Consider the following 22,611-nt stretch of genomic DNA (forward strand, 5'->3'; position numbering starts at 1 on the left):
GGAGGGGGGTGGCACTGGGTGTCTGGCGGAGACCCCCTCACCCTAGCATGAACACAGGTCTGGGCTCCCCAGGGTGGGGCCAGGCTGGAGTGGGACATGAGGAAAAGGAGGTAGGTGGGACAAAACCAGGGTCTTCATGCTGTGCCATGCAGCCCCTACCCTATCACACCTCCAAGTGCACTCAGCTCCTTCCCTTCTGCTTGGGGAGGGCAGAGGCTGGGGTGGCACAGCCAGCATGAGGGCAGCAGGCAGGGGTTAGAGCATCCCTGGGCCCTGATCCCCGTGCAGACAGAGGGCCCCTCATAGTTGGAGTGGTAGCACTGTGGGAGAAGGTTGTGGGAGAGCTGGAGTGGCCAGGCAGGAAGCAGGTCAAGCTGATGCCAGGGCAGGAGAGGAAGAGCCAGGTCCTGGGCCCCAGTGCCAGGCAACATGAGGGTGCAGAGTCCCGTGGGGCACTCACTGTGCTGGAGGAGACTATGCCAGCGGGGACACGGGCCAGGGAGGCAAGAGACCCCACCCAGTGGGGTGGGAACACCATGGACCAGACTCTGCCCCACCGGCTCACACGGTCTGCTCCTGCTCACGACCCCAACTGTCCCCAGTCCCTTCAGCCAGGGAGGGGACCAGGGCTTGCTCCAGGTGGGCCCAGCTAAAGGAACAGACGGAACAACATGCCCATGAGAACATCAGCCTTTTATTTCCTCCCCACCATGTTCTCATGGCAGACAAGACACAGTCATGACAGGGCTGGGCAGCAAATCCAAGGACAACACAACAGATACCAGAGGAATGTACAGGTCAACACAAGCACAGCTTCAGGCATACAGGCAGGCACCTGCCCCCCAGCCCTGGGCACTGAGAGGCTTTGGAACACAGTGGATGGGAGCACAGGGGTGCAGGGCTTCCCCTGCCACTGCCTGCCCATCCATGGCCCTCAGCCCCTGCCCCATGGTGGCAATGCTAGCATAGGGGGCACAGCCACGGTCTTCCCTGACTTTAGCATCCCACTGCATCACATCAGCTCCCACTGGAGGGGACTCTGCATGTTGGAAACCCCCAGGTGCACCCTGCCAGCTCACCTCACCAAAGCCACGGGTCACAACCCATTGTTGCCCAGCCAGTGCCTAAAGAGGGGAAAGGCACTTTGGTGTGTCCCTGCTGGCCTCAGGAATGCTTTAAAACAGGGGGAAGGTGAGCAAAGGTTTTCTGTGCTGGCTTCCACAGAATGCCCTTGGGCCCAGCACTGGAGGGGGGGAATGTGCCTGCAGCCCCAGTGCTCAGGGTCCCCCACATCCCAGTGGAGCAGCAGCAGCTCCTGCACAGCCAGGGCTGAAGGGCTGTGGAGCAGGAACTCAGCAGGATCAGGGCAGTAAAACTGCAGGTCGTGCTGTGCAGTGTCAGCGCTGACCCCATTCAGGACCCTCCTGTGGGGACAGGGGCCTCTCATGCTCCCTGTTCCACACAAACCCAGGGTCACTGTCCGAGCCCAGGACACGCTGGTGCTGACCTCTCTCAGGGCTCTGGTCCTGCCCAGCAGCCGGACAGGCGCCGCAGCAGGCGTGCAAGGGGTCCCCAGCCTGGCTTACCTCTGCCCAGGGCCGGGGCGCTGCTGCCACTCAGGGGGCTCTGGGAGGCCACGGCCACAGCCGGGGGCCTGGGACTGCCAAAGGTGAAGCTGGGGGAGGCTCGGATCCGGGGGGAGTCCTGCTGGCTGCCCCCGCTCCCACTGGTGCCGTTGCTGAAGCTCCTGGCACGGGCCAGTGTGTTGTCAGAGGCTGAGGTGGGCAGCCCACTGGAAGGGGGAGAGATGGGGGTCAGCCCAGCACGGTGAGGGGGGCTCCCCTCTGCACCCCCACCCACCATCACACCCCAGCACCGTGTGCTGAGCAGCTGCAGCACCACCTCTGGCAGAGCCCTGGACTTCTCCTCAGGAGCTGGTGAACAGCTGAGGACAAGGATGTCACCACAACTGTCCCTGAGAGCTGCAGCCCCAGTGCCCTGTGCCATACACCGCTGCCCCAGCAGCATTGTCTCAGGGTTCCTTCACCCCCAATCCCAAATCACGGAATTGCTGAGTTTGAAAAAGGCCTTACACACCACTGTGTCCAACTTTTCCCCAGCTCTGCCAAGGACACCACCAACCCATGTCCCCAGGTGCCACAACCACAGGGCTTTTAAATCCCTCCAAGGATGGGGACTCAACTCCTGCTCTGGGCAGCCTGTGCTGGACAGCGCTTTCCACAAAGAAATTGTTCCCAATATCCAACCTAGACTTCCCCCTGGTATAACTGTTCCCTCTGGTCCCTTCCCTTGTTCCCTGGGAGCAGAGCCCCCACCTGGCTCCACCCTGCTGTCAGGGAGCTGTGGAGAGGAAGAAGCACCCCCGAGCTTCCTCTTCTTCAGCCTGAGCCCTCCCAGCTCCCTCAGCCTCTCCCATCCCAGTCCAATGCCGGAAGCGATGCAGGAGAGACGTCCCAGATTACTAGGGGTGGCAAATCCCAACCAGTTCACTCTCTGCCCTTCTCTGCCCATGGCTTGGAGCAGATGGACTGACAACTGCAGTTCCCGGAGCTTGGAAGGGCTAGGGCCGGGGCAGGTGACCCTGGCAGGTGACTCACTTGGGGACATTTATCATCTCTAAGTGCCGTTATCCTGCAGCTCCCACGCTCGCCCCAGCCGGCCCTTACGTGGAGCTCCTGGGGGGGGTCCTGGCACCTCCTCTCCTCCGCGGGCCCCCGCCGGTGCCGCGCAGCCCCCGCACGTGCTTCAGCATCCAGGCGCGCAGGTTGCCCAGGCAGGTGTGCTCCGAGAGCACGATCCGTGGCCAGGGGTTGCAGTCGGCCATGTCCAGGGCCGCCACCGCCACCGCCCGGCCCACCTGCCCGGGATAGGGCACACGTGAGGGGGGGCAGGAGGAGACAGCAGGAACGGCAGAGTGCGGGGCACAGGAGAGAGGTGCGCTGCTGAGCATGAGAGGGAACAACGAGCGGGCGCAGGGAGAAGGGGAGCACAGGAAGATGGGAAACGTGGGGGAAGAAACAGGGACACAGGGAAGGAAGGATATAGTGGGGGGCACTGGGGAGAGGAGCAGTAGTGAGGGTGTCACAGGGAGAGGAAGCCACCAGGAGAAGGGGGAGCATGAGAATTCTCACCAGGAAGGGGAAATTCCAGGAAGGGAGAATGCCCGGGAGTGGGGGCACTGGGGAGAGGAGCAGCTCCCTAGAGCCTGGGACAGCAAAGCAAGTGGAGGAAAGAAAGCCAGCCCCAAACCCCAGCCCACCCTGTGGATCTCATTCCCCACACAGGCTCCCCTGTACCTGCTCGAAGAGCTCCACGGTGTATCGGGAGGGGAAGGCGGGCGGTGGCGGGGGGCTGGCACGGCCGTTGTCATGGCAGGCCCCTGGGATGCTGTTCACCGAGCGCCCCGTGTTGTAGTTGCACTCCAGGGTGTAGCTGTGGGGCACGAGGGAGCCCCTGTTACCCCACAAACCCACAGCAGGGCTGGGGTTATCCCATATTATTCCCCTGGGAGAGCCACTTCAGAAGATTCAGGGTACCAGCAAGGGGGTCCTGCTCCAAAGGACACAGAAGTGCAGGGTAAGTGGCAGGGTTTTGAGGACAGCACCCTCCAACGGCAGGAATGACCCACGCCCCGTGTAGGGATGCATGGATGTACCAGAGATCAGCATGATAGGAAACCAGGATGGATGTCTGGGACCCTGAGGGTGGCCCCCAAAGAGCGAAGGTCCCTGTGAGGAGACCTCTTGTTCACCTCTAGAAGGTGATAAGGAATAGAGGGGATCCCTGATAGGTAGCAAAAGGGAATTATCTGCTGTCAACACCAACAATCGAGGGAGCGGGCAGCTGCAGCCTCCCCCAGACCCTCAAGGTGCATTGGAGCATGTCCTCCAGGAGGAGAAGGGATGGAGAAGTGTGGGCTAGGAGCTGCCAGTTGGGATGGCTCCCATCTGTCCCACTTCCCAGAGACAGCTACAGGGCCAGCACAGCAGAAAACCTGCACAGCTTTGACCCAGTCTGCCTGAGGGACCACACGTGCACTGTGAGTACTCCCAGCACTTCTTGGGATGTTGCTGTTGGATCAACAACCTGGACTGCTCCAGGTCAGTCACAGAACAAAGTACCCAAAGTGACCCAAGCCCAAAGCCCACGTGTGTGTTTGTTCCTGTGGTACTGGGCAGCAAGCAGCTGCTGAACACACAGCAAGTGCTGAGGAAACAGAGAGAACCTCTGGTCTGTGGGTCTGGCTGCCTCGCCCTATGGTACATTCCCAGGAACAGGCCAGGAATATCCCATCCCACGTGGGAGAGGGGTGGAGCACAGGTATCCCAAACTCGGGGGATCACTGATGGGCTGAGGCCGGAATCTCACACACAGCCATGGGGATGTTGTGCCCACTGCAACGCTATTTAATTACAGCTCATTATAGAGAAGAACACCAGGAAAGACAACTCCCCTCAGAAAGCTGTGCAAGACCAAGGAGAAGAGGCCAGAGCATCTGCAGGAGGGATGGGGAGGAAGAGGAAGGAAAGGAGCCTGGCTGAGCCTGCATCTCAGGAACATGGCAGCACCCAGCACAACCAGGCCCAGCCTCTGCCGACCCGCCCTGGGGCCATACGGGACATGTCTGTGCCACGGAACCGGTTCCCCATTTGTCATCCCCCGCCCAGCACGAGCACTTAGTGCCACCGGGATGGCCCCCGTGCTGCCCTACCTGTGGATGATGCCCAGGGCCTTGTAGACAGCCACGCGCCCGCTGCCCTCCTTGGACTGCCCGTCCCGCTTGTCCCGCGCGTACATGTTCTTCTCCGAGAAGTTGCAGCCCGTGAAGTCAAAGTGAGGGGAGTTCAGGGAGATCAGTTTGGGGAACAGCATGTTCTCCACCTGCAGAGTGCAGGGAACAACAGGGGTGAGCCTTGGCTGCTCATCCCGCTCCACTGGGACCAGTGCCCAGCACAGGGTTGCAGCAGGGCCCACTCTGCCCACAGTTCCAGGTCTCTCAAGCTCCAGCTGTGCCCAGGGCATGCTGCCCACTCCTTGCCCAAGTCCCGCTGGGCTCTCCTTACAGCTAGCTGGGAGGACACCCTGTTGACCCATGCCAGCTCCCAGGGGCAATCTGAGACCTCCTGCTGCCCTGGTCACCAGACTGAGGGAGGAGTGAGAAGGAAGAAGAAGAAAGAAGGAGGAAGAAAGGAAAACAGAAGGAAGGAAAAGAGAAGGAAAAGGAAGGAACTGTGGCAGGGATTCCATGGGTATCAGGTACCAGGGGCCCCTGGGTAGTGGGCAGAGCAGCAGGAGTGTCCCAGCAGCAGCTACAAAGCAGGGCTTTTGGCTGTGCCCTCACCTGGTCGTTCTCATCGCTGAAGCTGTTGCCGTACATGAAGCAGCCGCGCTTGGACGCGTGGCCGTGCAGGTCCACGTAGTAAGCCAGGCCACTGTCCCGGGGTGCAATGGGCTCTGTGGGCTCAGCAGCTTTGGGGACAGGGGCTGGGGGAGGCGCCCAGGGCCCCTCCTCACAGTGCTCGGTGGTGTGGCTCAGCGGCAGGATCCAGCTGGCTCGCTCTGTGCTGTCTGACAGCTGGGCATCCTGGGCCAGGCACGAGTGGGTGCTGGCACGCCAGGTGCCGGGGGAGTTGCGGAGGTTGTTGGTTTTGTCCAGCTCTGATAACGTGGCCTCCGCAGCTGGGATGGGACAGTTGGGAGATTTTATGCTCAGTGAGCTGGTGCTGAGTGGGGAGACAAACGTCCTCCAGTCCGGAGAGCCTGGCAGGACACGGCTGTGGATGTGGTGGTAGAGCAGGACGGCTTTGGCCCCGTACACAGCGGGGTGCAGCTCGGCGTCGGGGTGCAGGTACTGCCGGTTCAGGTTCACCCCGCGCGAGTCGGTTCTACGGAGACAGAGCAGAGACGTGAGCACCTTCCAGGGCACCCCAGCAGAGCTGAGCTCACCTTGGAATGCCCAGGGCTCTGGGCTCTGTCCTGGAGTACAGTGGCCGGAAGCTGCCAGAGCACCGACACTGCACAGTGTGGCAGAGCCCTGCGCGATCCTCCCCAGAGACAGCAGCGGAGCTGGGGAAGGGGCTGGAGCACCAGGAGTGGCTGAGAGAGCTGGGAAGGTTCAGCCTGGAGAAAAGGAGGCTCAGGGGGACTTTGTCACTCCCTGCAACTCCCTGACAGGAGGATGGAGCCATGTGGGAGGGCTGGGTTCTGCTCCCAGAGAACAAGATGCAGGACCAGAGGGAACAGCCTCGAGTTGAACCGGAGAAGGTTTAGGTTGGATATTGGGAACACTTTCTCATGAAAAGGGCTGTCTAGCCCTGGCACAGCTGCCCAGGACAGGGGTAGATTCCCCATCCCTGAAGGGATTTAAAAGCCCTCGGGATGTGGCACTTGGGGACAGGGGCCAGTGGTGGCCTTGGCAGTGCCAAGGATGGCTGGGCTCAATGGGCTCACAGGGCTTTTCCAACCCAAGTGAATCCAGGATTCTGCGATTTTTATAAATTTTACAAAAATCCTAGAATCAGCTTCCTAAGATCCCTTCTTCAGCAAACTCACAGCCTTTTCCATATCCACACCTATAAATGAAGGACACTCACCTTTTGCTCACATCCATCAACCAATATTCAAATAAATTATTTCTGCTTCTTTTTTTTAGGGAAATGGTTGGACTCAGTGGTGTCTGAGAACTTTCCCAACCCAAACAATTCCATGAAACACAGAGCAGGCTCCCAGCCAGGAGAGCCCGTGCGGGCCCTGCACTCACCGGTAGTGGCCCCGTGCCACCCCGTCAGGGTTCAGCATGGGGATGAGCTTGAAGACAAACATCCGCCGCAGCATTTGGGCACGGGGATCCTCCTCCCGCAGGATGAAGTCCAGGAAGCCGTTGAAGACAAAGCTGGAGGGGGTTTCTCCTGGGTGCACTCTGCTGCTGAGGAAAAACACCTGGGGACAAATTGACAGGGTGAGGGGGGCATCCTGCCTGCTCCAGCGTACTGCAATAGCAAAGTATCAAAAAACTCTGCCCAAATGCTCCAGCCCTTGGGCCGTGGTGCCATTCTGGGCACAGACATGGGGGCTGCAGTAAGGTGCCAACACACGGGCCACCACTGGGGCTGCTGGCCCCCCATCCCCAGCCCAGATGCTGGTGTGCTCTCTCACCCTCTTTCCAGTGAAGCAGCGAGGCCGGGGTGTGCCGGTGTCTGGGAAAAGCTTGTCCAACCGGGGCTCCCGCTTCTCCTGCATGCCATGGCAGGAGGTGATGGTCAGCAGGTCCACACGCAGGTTGTCCAGAGAGTGGCAGAGCAGCTCCCGGTGGTAGTAGACTGAGTCGAGGGGGCTGTGAGGTGAGAAGGGATCTCAGCCAGCTTCAGGAGCAAGAGGGCTCCCACCCAGCTGGGTTGGGAATGCTGCCTGTACTAGCAGCCCCAGCTCTGCACCCCAGGACCTCAGCAGCCACAGCCCCATAAGGACTACGGCCACATCTGGGCCGTTCCTTCAGGGTAAGGAAAGGGGCCCAGGGCTGGGGTTTGCATTGCCCAACCCCCCCCAGCTGTGGGGGATCAGCTTGTGCACAGGCAGACCTGGCACAAAAGGTTAGGTCATCCCATCGGGAAGACAATGCATCCCAGCAGGAGGGACAGGGCACTGAGAGATCCATCCCACCAGGGAGGTAACCCATTCTGGCAGGAGGGACTGGGTTCCAGAACAATAAGGGATCCTCTCGAACCCCATGGGCAGCTCAGGGCGAGCTGCTGCCACTGCCTGTGCAGAGCTGAGGCACAGAGAAGCATGGGCCAGGCAGCTATGGGGAGGGCACAGAGACCCTCCAGCTGCAGACAGAGCTTCCCCAGGGCAAAAAAAACCACAAGCAGGCAGAGACCAGGAAAGGTGTGAGGGCTAGGAAGGCGGGATAAAAGCCAGGAAGGAGAAAGTGAGGGGCACACCTGCTGGGGGACATGTGCCTGCAGTCCTGGAAGCGGCCATCCAGCTGTGCCAGCATGTCCTGGCACTCAGTGTAGGAGAAGGGATAACAGAAGGCAAAGTAGGTGGTGGCCCCGCGGTGCTCCAGGAAGCGGTGCACAAAGGACAGCACAAACTGCGTCTCCACCACCTGCCACGGACATGGAGAGGGCTGGGCACAGGCTCAGGGGCAGAGCCAGCCTAGCACAGCCCCTACTGCTCTCCTCCGGCCCCCACCAGGCATTGGGGGTGCCCGTGGCCACTGGCCCTTGGCTATCCCCATGGCACAGCAGCTGTCGCTGCTCCTATCACTCCCTTGGAGATGCCAGGAACGAACCAGCTGCTCCACCAACCCAGCAGAACCTGGGGCTCACCCCAGCGCAGGAAACAAAGGATGGCTGTGCCCCCAGAGCTATCCTTGCCCCGAGCACAGGGTCCGTGCCGGCCTGCCCCCCACCCCTGGCACAGGGAGCACTCCAGGCTCTCACCTGGAAGCTGGGCCGCTGCCGGATGCGCTCCCAGCGCGGGCGCACGGGCAGGGTGCGCACGAAGGGGGTCATGCCCTGCGCGTACAGCCGGCTCTGCTTGTTCATGTTCAGGATGTGCAGCTTGATCAGCTTCCCCGGGGCTCCCCCCCGCACGCTGAAGTAGAACCAGGACCTGGGGAGGGATGGAGCAGCGCTGCCTCAGCCCCTGCCCGGGGGTCCCCGAGCTTTCTGGTGTCTCTTCCACCCATCCGGCCCCAAAAAGAGCCTGTCAGAGCCCCGGCGGGGGTGGAACCAGACCGCCTGAACCCCCTCGAAGGGCACCTCTGACCCCGCTACCTCCCCCAGCCCCTTTCCTCAGATCCACCGCTCCCCATTCCCGAGGCACCCAACCCTACCGAGTACCACCCGATCCCTCCAGAACCTGTCAGACCCGCCCGGGGAGGGCAGTGACTCCCCCGAGCCTCCTCCCATGGCACCTCTGGCATCATCGGCTTCCCCAGCCCCACCGACCCTCCTTCCAGCGCCCCCCCCGCACCGTACCAGCCACTCACGGGCCCCCGCCAGAATCTTTCCCGGGGGAATGCATTCGGATCCCGGCCCGCCCGCCCTATACCAGTGGCCCCTTCCCGGTTCCCCCGCCCACCGGTACCTGTTGCCGTTCTCATACTCAGTGTGGGCGCAGTCGGGCCGCGTCCACACGTTGAACTCGTAGTCGGCGGCGGGGAGAGCGTTGGGGCGGGCGGTGGGGCCGCCCCCCGGCTCTGTAGGCCGCACCTGTTCCACGTGTGCCAGGTTCCCCGAGTCGAAGCGGGAGCTGAAGAGGAGACCCCCGCAGCGGATCTCCATGGCCCGGCAGGGCCGGGACCGGCATCGCCCCGGGACGGCCGGTACGGGCCGCCCGGCAACAGCAACGCGCATGGCCATTGGCTACCACCTCCAAGCAACGCGCCCGTCCATTGGCTGGCGCCTCGGCAACAGCCGCAGCGGCACGGGGGCCGCGGCTCTCCACCACGCCCCTCTCGCAGAGCGAGCTGGCCACGCCCCTTCACGGCCCTGACCACGCCCCCCGCGGGGCTCCGCGCCGGCAGCGACACCGGAGGGACGAACGGACACCGGAGGGACGAACAGACACCGGCGTGTGACTGGATATTGGGGGTGTGACTGGACACGTACATGGAGCACAGGTGAGCACAGAGGCAGACACCTGTACATGCCCACACATGGGTGAGCACAGAGGTACACACAGGTGTCCCTACACACACACACCTGTAAGAACACAGGCACTCCCAAGCCCAGTGCACACCCACACAGGTGACACACCCACACTGGCAGAGGCAGGGGTCGAACCTGACACCTCCCCACTCCACATCAACACTGCACGCCCAGGGCCGACCTGTGGGGTGGCACCAGCAGCTCCTTGGACTCCTCTAAACCACCCCAGGCAGAGCGTGTGGGGTCCAGCCAGGCATTGCCCCTCCTGTTGTGGGTGGGAGTGGGATGTAGGGGGGTCTGGACAGCCCCTCCCCCCTACCATGCACAGCCATCTTCAATAAGGAAGAAATATAAAGCATATGGAGCAATTATAAGGAAAAAATAATAAAATAAATCAGTTCATTCATTTTTGGGAAGGGGTAGGAAGGTGAGGGGCTCCAGGTGTCCACTCCTGATCCTGTAAGCAGGCAAACCACAAGGGGATGGGCGTCACCCACCCTGGGACAGTGGGACAGGGAAAGCCAAAGTGGTCACAGGGTGTGGAAAAACCTGGACGTGTGTCTCCCCAGCCCCCCCAAAAAATAAGCCTCCCCAAAAGCTCCAATTTGACCCAAAGTTCCTGTGGGCTCTGCCCTTGAGGCCTCTGTCCCTCATCCTCCTGCACTCTGGATACTCCTTGGCAGCCAGAACACTGGGACACGGTGTGACCTCCAGAGAGCAGCTCAGTGTCCAGAAATCATGGCCAGGGCCCAGTTTTTGAGGGCCAGGGTTGCATTTTGCAGGTAAATCCAGGAAGAATAGGTGAAGCTCATCAAGTGGTCCCTCACGCACTCCCACGTCACATCCCCACTGGAAAAACAAGGACAAGGGATTACAGGAGGGAGTCAGAGCCGGAAGGGATGAATGACATGGGGGATGCAGGAGCCTCCTTAGCAGGGCCACGTCTGGTGCTGGGTCTGCAGAGCAGGACTGGGGACAGCCCCAGCCAGCACAGGGAGAGACAACTGCAGCACCAACGGCTTAGCCCCCGAGGGGGAGCAGAGCCCGACGGGGAGCGCGCGGTGGGGGCTGCTCACTTGCAGGAGTCGAGGCAGCTCTGCCAGCCCTGCTGCAGCACTGCAGCCAGGCCCTGCAGCAGCGGCAGCAGGCAGCTCCGGGCCAGGAACAGCAGCAGCTCCCGCACGCACTCGGCGAAGTGCAGCAGCGCCTCGGGGAGCCGGGTCTGGAGCTGTGGAGCAGAGACACGGCGTGGGGTGAACACCAACCCCTGCAGCAGGTCTGGCACAGCCAGAGTCTGGGGTCCTGCCTACCTGTGATGGTCCCATCTCACCCACCCCCTTCTCAGCATCCTTGAGCTTCCCCACATTCCTTCTTCTCCAGTACTCAGCAGACAGGGCACCCACACTCTGGGAGACACTGATGTCACCCCACTGCCACCAAGATGCTGGCTCCTGGAGCACCAGTGAGTTTTCTGAGCCCTCTCCCTTGCACAGTCACTGGAAACAGCTAGAGCAGGCTGGTGCCACAGGAGGACAGATGGCATCAGAGACCTGCCATGGGGCTGTCTCCTTCCCAGAACCCCAACACCAGTGGTTCTTGCCAGGAGCAGTGGCAAACACATCACTATCCTACTTAAGGCCACCTCCTGTATCCCCCCCCGATACAGATTTCCCAGTCCTACAAGCCCCCGTTGGCACTCCTAGTCTCCTCCAGCCCTAGGAGCCCCCACTCACCCAGTTGCTGAGCCAGGGCAGGTTGCCACAGAGCCAGGAGAGAAGGGAGTAGCACTGCTGAGACACATCCCGGGCCATCTCACCACTTGTTTTCCAGAGCAGCTCCAGCTGTGGCCACAGGACAGATACAGCCACAGAACTGTGGTGGGCCAGGCTGTGCTCCAGCCACCTGCAAGGGAGCCCTCAGTTGAAGGCAGTGCTGGACCACGGCACCACAGCTGCCACACAGAGCACATGGGCATGGAGCTGCCCCAGGGCGAACAGGGGAGAGCTCCAATCTGAGCTGAAAGTGCTTCCAGGCAGGGCTGGGGAACAGCTCCCAGCTCCCTCCCAAGCCCTCGTTGTGCTGCACAACAGCCTCACCCACCCCCCTCGCCCCAGCCACCCAGGTGTCACAGACCTGTACCCCTCCAGGCAGCCAAGGGACACCTTCTGCCAGGCCAGCTGGGAGGCAGGCAAGATGCCGGAGGAGCGGAGCAGCCGAGCAGAAGATGAGGCTGCAAGAGACAAGTGTGATCCTTGAGTGGCCCTTGGCTGTGGGGACACGTGTCCGTCTGTCCCCAAGGACTCCCCTGCAGGGAGGGAGGACCACTCCTGAGTAAGGGGAAAAAACCTCAAGCTTGTGACAGGGAAAGTTTGGGTTGTAAACAAAACAGTTTCTTCACAGAAAGGGCTGTGCAGGCTGCCCAGGGCAATGGTGGAGTTTCCATCCCTTGTGGGGATTTAAAAACCATGTGAATGTGGCACTTGTGGGGACGTGGGATAGTGGTGGCCTTGGCAGTGCTGGGGGTGCCTGATGTTCCCAGAGGATTTCTGCAACCTGGATTATTCTGTGACACCCCACTGTACCCTGGAAGGAGCCGTGTGTCTGCACGTCGTGCAGGAAGAAGCCAGCAGCGAACACCAGCAGGACGAACAGCAGGCGTGACCAGGGGAAGCCCCGGCCCTTCATCTTGTGCAGCAGCTCCTGGAGGGGAGGACAAGGCCCTGTCACTGTCACCGCAGGGTCCTGACAACGGGGAGGCCCCAGAACAACCCCAGCCTCCCAGCTGGGACAGAGACATCTGCGGAGCAGCTGGGGCTTGGACAGGGACCAGCACATCTGTCCCCAGCGTGTCACTGGCCCAGCAGCAGGAAGGGCCGACCACAGCTCCAGCACAGAGCTGCAAGCTGGCCCCGGGTGCTGCCTGCTGTCCCTCACCTTGCAGGCAGTGTCACAGGCGGCCACATCCTGGTCCCCTCCGGCCCCCCTGGCCGCCAGCTCCTCGTTTGTCACTTTGAATGAGCAAACCGTTTCCTGCAGGGACTGATGCACCTTGGGGACAGCAGGAGCTGTGTCATGAACCCCAGGTCCCCACAGACCCCCTGAGCTGCCATGGCACCAGGAGGGCAACCACAGGTTCCACGGGGACATTGCCAGCCCAGGGAGCTCTCACAGCAGCACGGGGATACTCTCCCACCCCACAGTACCCCTATCCCACAGCTCACCCCTACCTTCTTGCTGCTGCTCTCCCAGGACTCCAGGAGGTGGTTCAGCAGCAAACTGGGGGAAAGGAGAACACAGGCTTGGTCAGGAGCTCCCAGAAGGAATTTAGGCATCCCAAAGGTTCTGTAGGTGAGCCCTGGCCCTCCTTGGAGCCACTGACCTGGACTGAGCTAGGTGTTTGGTGTAGAGCTGCCTCCAGACGCTGAAGCTCAGTGGGTCCAGGCTCAGGCACTGGCTCATGGAGGTCAGAAGCTGAGGAGGGGACACAGCAGGTGATTACATGAGACCTTCTCCCTGGCAGGCCGGACACCCCATGCCTCAGGCTGTACCCTGGCACAGCCATCCAGCTCCTGAGGCACCAAACAGAGCTGCAGCACCCCTGCCCTGAGTGGGGCAGAACTGGATGGTCTTCAAGTGCCCTTCCCACCCAAACCATTCAAAGATTTCATGACTTCTACCCCCTGGGAGCAGACAGCATGACCCCTGCCCTGCCATCACCATCCCTGTGACAGCACATGCCCATCCTGCCATCCCTCCATGAGACCACCAAACTCAGCCTGTGCCCCCCTGCTAGGCTCACCTCCTTCTTCATGGCAGGTGGGCAGGCGGGCGTGGCTCGGGAGAGGAAGGAGGGGAAGTAGGTGTGCAGGGCTGCCTCGGGCCGGGCACCGAAGGCCAGAACCTTCAGGCAGGGGTAGAGGCGCCGCAGCTGCTCCTGCAGGCTGGGGGAGAGCACGAGGCTGCTGGGGGCCAGCGGGCACCAGGGTGGCACATGGGGGCCCTGAAGGCCTGCCCTGCGGCACAGCTGTGCTGAGGGATGCTGTGCCTGGATGGACCAGTGTACCTGGGGGACAGCGAGTTGTTTGGCATGAAGGCGAAGTCCAGGAGGGGGAAGAAGTCCTTGGGGCCGATCATGCCGAAGCCTTTGGTGAGGTTGGGGTGCATCCTGCAGAGCAGAGCCCTGAGCTGCTGCGGGTCTGGCACGGGGGAGTGCCAGCTTCAGAGCCCCAGAGCCCCAGACCCCCAGTACCAGGGGGACGCAGGGTGGCACTCACATCAGGAGCCGGTCCAGGTAGGAAACAGCGTATGGTGAGAGGGACTTGATGCCGAGCACCGGGAGCATGACTCCAAGCCACACTGCAGGGAGAGGCAGGAGGAGTCTGGTTGGGCTGTCCCTACACCAGGACAACCCAGCACACAAATCACTGTTGGACAGGCAGGCAGACCCTTGGGAAGGGCACCTGCACTGCAGAAGAGTGGAGCAGCACGCTCCCTGTCCTTCCAGGCAGGATGGTTCTCCTCGGGATCCCAACCTTTTCCCACCCCTAAGCACAACCACCAGCAGGAGAGGAGGTGCACAGTCCCAGGAGAGAATCCCATACTTCTGCTCCCAGCTCTCACCTTTCAGGCCCTCGTGGAGGTCACTGAACCCAGCCTGCCCCAGTGCCCAGAGGACAGTCAGGCACTTCGCTGGCCGGTTCTGGTGGGAGCGCAACACCTCCAGGTACTGTGAGAGCACAGGACACATTGGTTGGGAAGAGCTGCAACCCATCCCAGCCCAACCAAGCCTGCAGCCATGGGACCAGCAGCACCAAGGCCCCCAGCCCCTGGGAGGGACCTACAGCTCCACGTGAGGTCAGGAGCCATTCTGGGGGAACAGGGGGAGCCCCAAACCCAGCTCTGGGGGTCCAGGGCTGCTGGGCGGGACAGGCAGAACCCCCTGGGGACATTGGAGGGCAGAGAGGTACAAGGGCTTTGTGCAATGGGATGGAGGAGCAGCACCACCAGGTCTATAGCACCCACAAAAACCTGGCTCACCCCAGCTCACCTTGCCCAGGTTGGTGGTGGCAATCCGGGGCCTGTCCAGGAGAAGTGCCTGGATACAGATCCTGTACCCGTGCAGCGACTCCCCTGGAACAGAGATGGGGGAGGTCCTGCTCAGCCACGGCCTCCATGGAGGAATTACAAAGAGCTTCCAAAGAGGCAATGAGGCACAGACACCGGGGGGAGGCCAGGGAGCCTCAGGGTACTGACCTGAGGTCTTGTCCAGCTCCTGCAGCATGGTGTAGATGCAGTGGTCAAAGAAGAGCTCCAGGACGCCCGACGCCTTTCCCAGCAGGGAGCGGATGATGCTCCTCAGCTCCTTGCTCACCAGGCAGTATGGATAGTCTGGGGTGGCACGAGAGAGGGAAAACTTTTTTGAGACCCTGTTCTGGAGAGCTCCAGCAGCTGAAGGAAGGGGCCCAGTGTGAGGTGAGTGCAGGGAGTGCCTCATCCTCAGACCAGCCAGGCAGCACTGGCCTCCTCCCCAGTGACTCCACGTCAGAGGCAGCTATCCCATCCCAAAGGGATGGTTTCCCATTCAATGTTGATGCTGGGGGATGGACAGGAGTCTGGAGAAGATACTTTGTTCCCCTCCCCCTTGCCACCAAAAATGACACATTCTCACTGTGAGTGGGGACTAACTGATCACACATGAGAGGGAACTCCTGCCCCAACACCCCTCTAGCATTGAGGGCGGATAGCTGAGAGTGAACCCCCAAACTCCACAGCAGGAGGCAGAGGTCATGGACCCCTATGGAGAAGGGGTGACTGGGGAAGCCTCCAATTTGCCAACTGTATGGGCAATTTCACTGTGTTTGTGGCCAAGAGAAGGCAGGTGTGGGGACAGCCCAGAACCAAGCAAATCCTCCCTGTTTTGCTAACAAAGGACCACAGCCCCCATCATTGCTGAGTGGCAGCAGGACACGGACCGTGGGGGTGCTGGCTCAGCACGGGGTCACTCCTGGGTGCTTGCAGCTTGTAGTTGAGGTACCCAGCCAGGTCCTTCACCCACACTGAGGGGTTCTCGGGGAACACGCTCCTGCTCTTCTCCAGCTCCTTCTGCAGATCTGCCAGGTCCAGCTGGAAGTGACAGACAGACAAACTCAACCCAGGACAAACAGAACTGGGCAAACAGCACAGGAAGGAGAAAGTTAACTCTGACTCCTATGGGGCCACAGGGCACGCAGGGAAATGCTTCCACCTCCATTCTGAGACCACTGCCCTTCCCACATGGAAAACCTCTGGTGACAGAGCTCCAGGGCATTGCCTGGGGCAGCTGGCTCCTGGCCACTGAGCCCATCAGGCCATCAGTCCAAACCAAAGACTTGCTCATGGCTACAGCTTGGCAAGCACAAGCCCTGGGTGATCCCTGCCATAGCTGGTCCACAGTCCACAGCCAGAGTCCTCCAGAGAGGAAAACAGCCGTGGGCAACCAAACCCACCCAACGAACAGCCTGACAGCACCAAACCAGGTATTCAGCAGCAGCTCCCACCCCTCTCCACTGCTACCCAGACACGCTTGTGCCTCGCTTTTACACCCGGATTATCTGTGGGGCTGCTCCATCAGGGCTTGCTGCAAGGCTCAGACTCCATAAGAGCCTGACCATGTCCCCTGCAAGTAGATTCCCACTGCCACACTGAGCCAGGTGCCCTTGGGCACCTTGTCTCAGCCCCACCTTGTGAGAGGAATTCTACACAAACCATCTGGGACCACAGCAGGTAACAAAACCTGCCCCCAAACCCCCATCAGTGACCTGACAAGGCCACACAGTGGCCTGAGCACAGGGACAGCTCTGGCTGCCCTGCCTCCCCAGGGAACATGGGAATCCCACACACTGCTGCACCAGCTGTCACTGTCTCCACTGGATGTGAAGAACTACTGGAAGGATGGAAAGAAACCTTTCCCAGAGCAGGGGGATGCAGAGGTAAACAATAGGGAGTCTGGGAGGCATGAGGAGGATGTAACACACAGGGGTAGGGGAGCAACTGAGTGAGCAATGCCTGCCAACCCCGGCAACACATCACCCTAACGCAGCCTGCCTCGGCCAGTTCTGGAAGTCTCTGTGCTCAGACATAGTCAGGACAGGCAAGACAAGACACAGACAGGTTCTGCAGATCCAGCCAGAGCACAGGAACTACCAGACTGACTCCCAGGGCCCCACCACTGAGACAGGGAGGAGGTTCCAGCCATCACGAGGCTTACTTGGGGTTCCTCCCAGATGCAGCAGTGACAAAGGGAATCAGAAATCCCAACCACCTCCTGCCACCCTGTCCTCTGCCTCCCGTGTGGCCCACAGGGAGATCAGCCCTCATGGGAGGCTGAGGCAGGACAGAGCACCACTCTGCACTGCTCCCGTCCGTCACCCACGGCAGTCGAAACACGGGCTGGAAACGCCAGCCCGGGAACACCGGCCCTGTGCCCTGGGTCCCAGCCGGGAACACTCACAGCTTTCAAGGCTTCCTCCAGCGAGCGGCACCTGCCCGGTTTGGCTCCGGCGTCGTTCCCCGACGGTTTCTTCCCGCTCTTCCCCGTGTGCTGCTTCCGCTGCGGCGGCTCGGGGGCCACGGCTGGGGGCACCTGCTCCTTGTTCTGCTTCCGCATCGCCCGCTCGAAACCCAGTTGGAAGATGGTGCTGGAGGTGGCGATGGGAGCTGGGGAGAGGGGAAGGGTGACAGAGAGCGCCGTGGGCAGCGGCGACACGAGGGGACAGGGACGGGACTGGGGCACAACGCGGGACCGTTCCCCCCCCCGCCCGTGGGCGCGGTGTGCAGGGGCCCGTGGATGGGGCACGGCACCCCTAAGCCCCACAGACCACGGACAAGCCCGGACGAGCCCGAGCGGCCCGGTACCGCTTCCAGACCTGTGCGACCCACTGGAGAACCGAACCCACCCCACGCGAGACGCTCCAGCTGCGCCCTCCCCACCCCGGGACTCACGGCGGACCCCGCCCGTCCCACAGGAGCCCCCAGACCCACGGGACCGCCGCCCTCCACACCGGAGGGCCACAGGCGATGACGCTCACCGGGCAGGGGCAGAGCGCGACCGGCATTGGCCTCTCCCAGGGCACGGCGGTTAGCGGCGCCGCCCGCGAGACCCCGCCGGCCCTTGCGCACCACCTCCCAACGCCCGGGACCGGCACCGGCCGTGCCCGCTCCCGCCGCCGCCATCGAGACCCGGAGCGCTTGGGGCGGTGCCGGGGCGAGCCCAGGGCGCGTGCGCATGGCGCGGCCGCTGATTGGCTGGACCCCCGGACACGCTCCGCCAGCGCCGGCTGCCACGTCCCCGCCCCGCCTCGCCGGGAAACGTGACCGGGAGAGCGCGGCCCCGCCCCCGGCGGCATCTGCAGGCGCCCCCTCACCGGAGACCTCGCCCACACAGGCGGGGCCGTTGTGACGAGAACAGGCGGGGCTTGGGGCGGGAGCCACGCTGATGAAGCAAACGAGGGGGGCGGGGTCACGAGGAGGGGGCGCGTCCACGGCCCTCGAGCCACCGCCTGCCGAACTGCCCTGACCAGTCAGGGGCGGAGCCTAGGGCCAGACAGGGGGCGTGATTATTCAAATGAGCCGCCGGCGCGCGGCATGCCGGGACTGAAAAGCCGCGCTCTCACGGCGCTGCCCTCGCGCGTCCTTGGGCGCTGCGCGGGCCGGGCCGTGCGGGCCGGGGCTGGGGTTCGGGGCCGGTTGGGTGCGGGGCTGGCGGGGCTGTGGTCGGGGTGGCCGTGTGTTGTGGAGGCGTGTGGCGGGCAGGGCGGGAGGGCGGCGTGGTTGTGAAGTCATACTTACCTGGCAGGGGAGACACCATGATCAGGCAGGTGGTTTTCCCAGGGCGAGGCTCATCCCTTGCACTCCGGGTGTGCTGACCCCTGCGATTTCCCCAAATGCGGGAAACTCGACTGCATAATTTGTGGTAGTGGGGGACTGCGTTCGCGCTCTCCCCTGGTTTTGGTGGTTAAAGGAAGACTGAATATGTAGCGGCCTGTCGCTCACTGCCGACGGCTTCTGCTCCTTTCCCGTTCTGTGATACCGAGCGAAAGTTGTACCTCGGGCTGTCGCTGCTGCATTGCGGGCGCTGCTCGCCGTGTAACCAGAGGACAGCGAGCAACCCGGCGCTGCATCGAGGACAGGGCGAGGGACACGGGAGCCGCGGGGTGTGGGACCGCGGGTGTAGGAGGCGATCCGCGAGGGGTCTGGAATTCTCCGGCAGGACAGGAAAGCAGCGAGGGCAGTCCTATCGTGCTCTCCGTGCGCAGTTCGAGAATAGCCAGAGGTTCAGGGGTATCCCAGGCGCTCTCTCCGAAAAGGCGCTGCCGCTGCCCGGGAGACGTGTCCCTGCAAGAATTGACCAGCGGATCCCCAAAGGGGCCCTCTGGACTGCTGCCTCTGAAGCCGGGATGATCCCGGCCTGTCCCAGGCCGTGTCCGCAGGAGCAGGAAAACACCTCGGTGGAACGGGTCCGCGCTGGGAAAGGGGTGAGGAGATGCGGATCCTGCTCGGTGAGCCCTGCCTGGGTCGCACCCGGTGGATACAGACATGTTCACGGACAAAGATTCTCTATCTAGTTGAAATTACAAAGTGGTATATATTTATTAAAACTCCAGTGGGCTGTACAGGGGTAGCCTCCTAGAGATGTGGCAGCCTCGTACAAGGTTCCTTGCCTTCTGTTTATTTCCTAAATTTTTACATTCCATACATTTGCATATCCCCGGCACCTCCCATCCCCGCTCTGTATTAAAATAAGGCAATTATTCCATCACGCGTGCACAATTCTTCTCTTGAATTGGGACGGTGGTCTCGAACTGGATCGGTGGTCTTGAAAGATGAAGTAAGGAACGTCTTCATCAGATGTCGGTGACCCTCTGGCGCAATGCAATGTCCTCTGGTTCGTGACGGATTGCTATAAATAGCAATAGTTCTAGTCATTGTTCTACTGTTCTTACAACAGATCACTTGCTCCATATCTTTCTATAAACAAAACTAAAACAAGATCATAATGGGAAACCACACATCTATTAGCTCCATCTTCAGCATCTAACACTCATTAACCTATCGTTTCTTTATCTAACTTACATTCTGACCAATGTGAATTGCTTTTAACCATTAACTAAAATCTTAACTCTTTAAAATCACGATACACGGCCCAGTCCGAGGCCGCTCGTACAACCACAGAGAACCGGCAGCGACGTGCCCGGGAGCGTAGAGCCGACAAGTCCCGGGAGAAGAGGCGGATCACCGAGCTCCTCCGGCAGCTGCTGAAGGGTTCGCGGGTACAACGGAAAAAAAAAAAACAAACATGACAACCGAGATATAGCAGCCTGTTCTTTTAACCACCAAAACCAGGGGAGAGCGCGAACGCAGTCCCCCACTACCACAAATTATGCAGTCGAGTTTCCCGCATTTGGGGAAATCGCAGGGGTCAGCACACCCGGAGTGCAAGGGATGAGCCTCGCCCTGGGAAAACCACCTGCCTGATCATGGTGTCTCCCCTGCCAGGTAAGTATGACTTCACAACCACGCCGCCCTCCCGCCCTGCCCGCCACACGCCTCCACAACACACGGCCACCCCGACCACAGCCCCGCCAGCCCCGCACCCAACCGGCCCCGAACCCCAGCCCCGGCCCGCACGGCCCGGCCCGCGCAGCGCCCAAGGACGCGCGAGGGCAGCGCCGTGAGAGCGCGGCTTTTCAGTCCCGGCATGCCGCGCGCCGGCGGCTCATTTGAATAATCACGCCCCCGCCCTTCCCTCCCCTCTGCCCCGCCCCCCTCCGGGCTGGCCCCGCCGCTCCCCGCACTCGCCCGGCCCGGGCCCCGCCGGCAGCCCCGTGTGCCGCGGGAGCCGCTGCCCCGAGCCCCGGGCGCAGCTCTTCCCTCCGTTCGGGCCGGCCGCTGCTCCCGGCCAGCGGCCGTGGCTCGGTGCTCGCCGTCTCCCGCTGCCGGAATTGCCTTTTCCCGCGGTCCTGCCCGCTCCTGCCGGTCGCCCTCCCGGTGCCTCCCGGCCAGACTGTCCATCCCTCTTGGGCTTCTCTTCTCCCCGAGACAAGAGATCGGCCCGGCGTTCGGCGTGCACGGGAGAGCTGGTAGCTCTCAAGTGTCCGTCTGCAGGTACTGAAGAACACCTTAAAAACCCCGCACAGTTTCATTCGAATCTCGAGAAATCATTTCCCCCTTTGAGCTGGATTTTCCCCCTCAGTGGCAAAGACCAGGTGACGCCGCTCACCCGCAGAGACACGAGAGCAGACGTCTTTGACGGCCGGCCCCGCACGGGGCGCCTCGGTCGCTGGCACCGAGGCCAGAAGGGCGTCGGGATTCGGGACAACCCGATGGACATCAGCAGGCTGGGCTCAGTTAAGTTCCTGTAACTCCTGCACCGCTCTATCCCCGTGATTTCGGCTGCTTCTCTGGGGGGATTGCACGGGTAAATTCGACTTGGCAATAACCCAAACTCTAAAAAGGAGCCCGCGCACATTTCCAGTGCCCCTTGGGCCTCTCGTTGTATCGGGGTAGGTCTTTTCTTACCGGCTGCACTCCCCCTTCCAGTTCAGCTTCTCGCACACTCAGGTTTCTCTCTTGCCCCAGGATTCCCAAAGCCAAAGCACGGGTACCAAAAAGTGTGCCAAAACTTCACCCGGCGTTTCCTTTCCTTCACCCCCCAGGTTACCCTGGGGGAATGGAATGGGCAGAGCTGCCCTTTCCATGCATTTTGCAGAGGAATATGCTAACTGGACGGAGTGCTTTGGAAAAGTTAAGTGTGCATTTAACTTGTGCAGCAAACCGTGCCTGAGCAATGGCAAAGGGCACTGGGGCACGCGGAGAAAGCGCTGGGGTCATTTTGTGTTCCCAGTCCTGAATTCCAGGCAGGGGTTGTAAAAAAGGTCTGAGGGATTTCCTGCCCCGGAGGGATTTCCTGCCCTGAGGGATTTCCTCCCATTGCAACAACAATGACCTTTTACTCCAAGGGCCCTTACAGCCAGTGACTACGGAACAAGATATTCCTGTACCCACTAGAAACTCCAGGGTCCCATTCCCTGCCTTAACTGGGACCAAAGGATTGCCTGGGCAAGTGGGAGATGCTCCGGTCCCCTTCCGTCCAGCCCAATTTCTTCCTCTTCTGATTTTTCCTTCTGCCCGTGCTCAGCCCGTCCGGCCTGCACCCTGACGCTTTTGGAGGGCCTAATCCCAACTCAGGACCTTGTCCCTGAAATGTGCCCGGCCTTCTGCCTCTTCGCCGCCCCGAGAACAGATTGGGTCATTTCTTTTGGCTTTTCTCCTTCTCTTCTACTTCTTCCCATGGTTACAGGCATCACTTGGGAAATAACCATCGTCTCTGCTCCTTGTCTTTCCCCGAGTTTCTTTCTTGTACCTGGCACGGACTGCTGGCAATCATCGTGTTAAACAGCACCGTGCTTCCTTCCCTTGCCGGGCCTCGATCTGTTTGGGATCCGGATCCCTTTGGGATTTGAATCCGTTTGGGATCTGAGTCCGTTTGGGACGGGCTCTGGATTCGTTTGGGATCTGGATCCCTTTGGGGTCTGAATCTGTTTGGGATCCAGGTCTTCTTGAGATCCAGATCTGTTTGAGATCCGGATCCGTTTGGGCTCTGGATGCATTTGGCATCCGGATCCCTCTGGGATTTGAATCCCTTTGGAAGGATCCGGACGCGCCCGGGAGGCTCCGCCGCGCTCCAGGGGGCGGGGCTTTTAAGGAGAAGGCGTGGCCATGCAAATGAAACGGGTGGGGGCGCGGCCGTGGGGGGTGTCGGCAGGGGGCGTGATTATTCAAATGAGCCGCCGGCGCGCGGCATGCCGGGACTGAAAAGCCGCGCTCTCACGGCGCTGCCCTCGCGCGTCCTTGGGCGCTGCGCGGGCCGGGCCGTGCGGGCCGGGGCTGGGGTTCG

The 22,611-nt window shown here is 61.3% G+C and overlaps 2 protein-coding genes and 2 non-coding genes across 4 annotated transcripts; 1 reads left to right on the forward strand and 3 right to left on the reverse strand.

Annotated features, from left to right (window-relative positions):
- Positions 1–706: 706 nt before the first annotated feature.
- Positions 707–9,311, reverse strand: AGBL5 (AGBL carboxypeptidase 5). Its single transcript, XM_062488337.1, has 11 exons — positions 9,115–9,311; positions 8,466–8,637; positions 7,962–8,128; positions 7,177–7,354; positions 6,782–6,960; positions 5,536–5,906; positions 5,363–5,490; positions 4,733–4,902; positions 3,318–3,453; positions 2,688–2,878; positions 707–1,792 (listed from the first exon to the last, which is right to left on the reverse strand). Exons 1-11 carry the CDS (start codon positions 9,309–9,311, stop codon positions 1,513–1,515), a joined length of 2,169 nt encoding a protein of 722 aa, XP_062344321.1. The 3' UTR covers positions 707–1,512.
- A 615-nt stretch (positions 9,312–9,926) lies between these two features.
- TMEM214 (transmembrane protein 214) lies at positions 9,927–17,888 on the reverse strand. The gene is made up of 17 exons (XM_062490762.1): positions 17,744–17,888; positions 17,167–17,372; positions 15,650–15,800; positions 14,931–15,065; positions 14,725–14,807; positions 14,298–14,403; positions 13,952–14,033; positions 13,741–13,842; positions 13,477–13,618; positions 13,057–13,148; positions 12,905–12,953; positions 12,612–12,725; positions 12,260–12,377; positions 11,811–11,907; positions 11,411–11,579; positions 10,754–10,905; positions 9,927–10,526 (listed from the first exon to the last, which is right to left on the reverse strand). Exons 1-17 carry the CDS (start codon positions 17,886–17,888, stop codon positions 10,400–10,402), a joined length of 2,070 nt encoding a protein of 689 aa, XP_062346746.1. The 3' UTR covers positions 9,927–10,399.
- A 607-nt stretch (positions 17,889–18,495) lies between these two features.
- Positions 18,496–18,659, forward strand: LOC134042835 (U1 spliceosomal RNA). Its single transcript, XR_009933100.1, has one exon. It is a non-coding gene; the product is annotated as a U1 spliceosomal RNA (small nuclear RNA).
- Positions 18,660–20,054: 1,395 nt separating this feature from the next.
- Positions 20,055–20,218, reverse strand: LOC134042836 (U1 spliceosomal RNA). Its single transcript, XR_009933101.1, has one exon. It is a non-coding gene; the product is annotated as a U1 spliceosomal RNA (small nuclear RNA).
- Between the last annotated feature and the right edge of the window lie 2,393 nt (positions 20,219–22,611).

The sequence above is a fragment of the Cinclus cinclus genome, chromosome 3 (genome assembly GCF_963662255.1).
Source record: "Cinclus cinclus chromosome 3, bCinCin1.1, whole genome shotgun sequence".
Taxonomy (NCBI): Eukaryota; Metazoa; Chordata; class Aves; order Passeriformes; family Cinclidae; genus Cinclus; species Cinclus cinclus.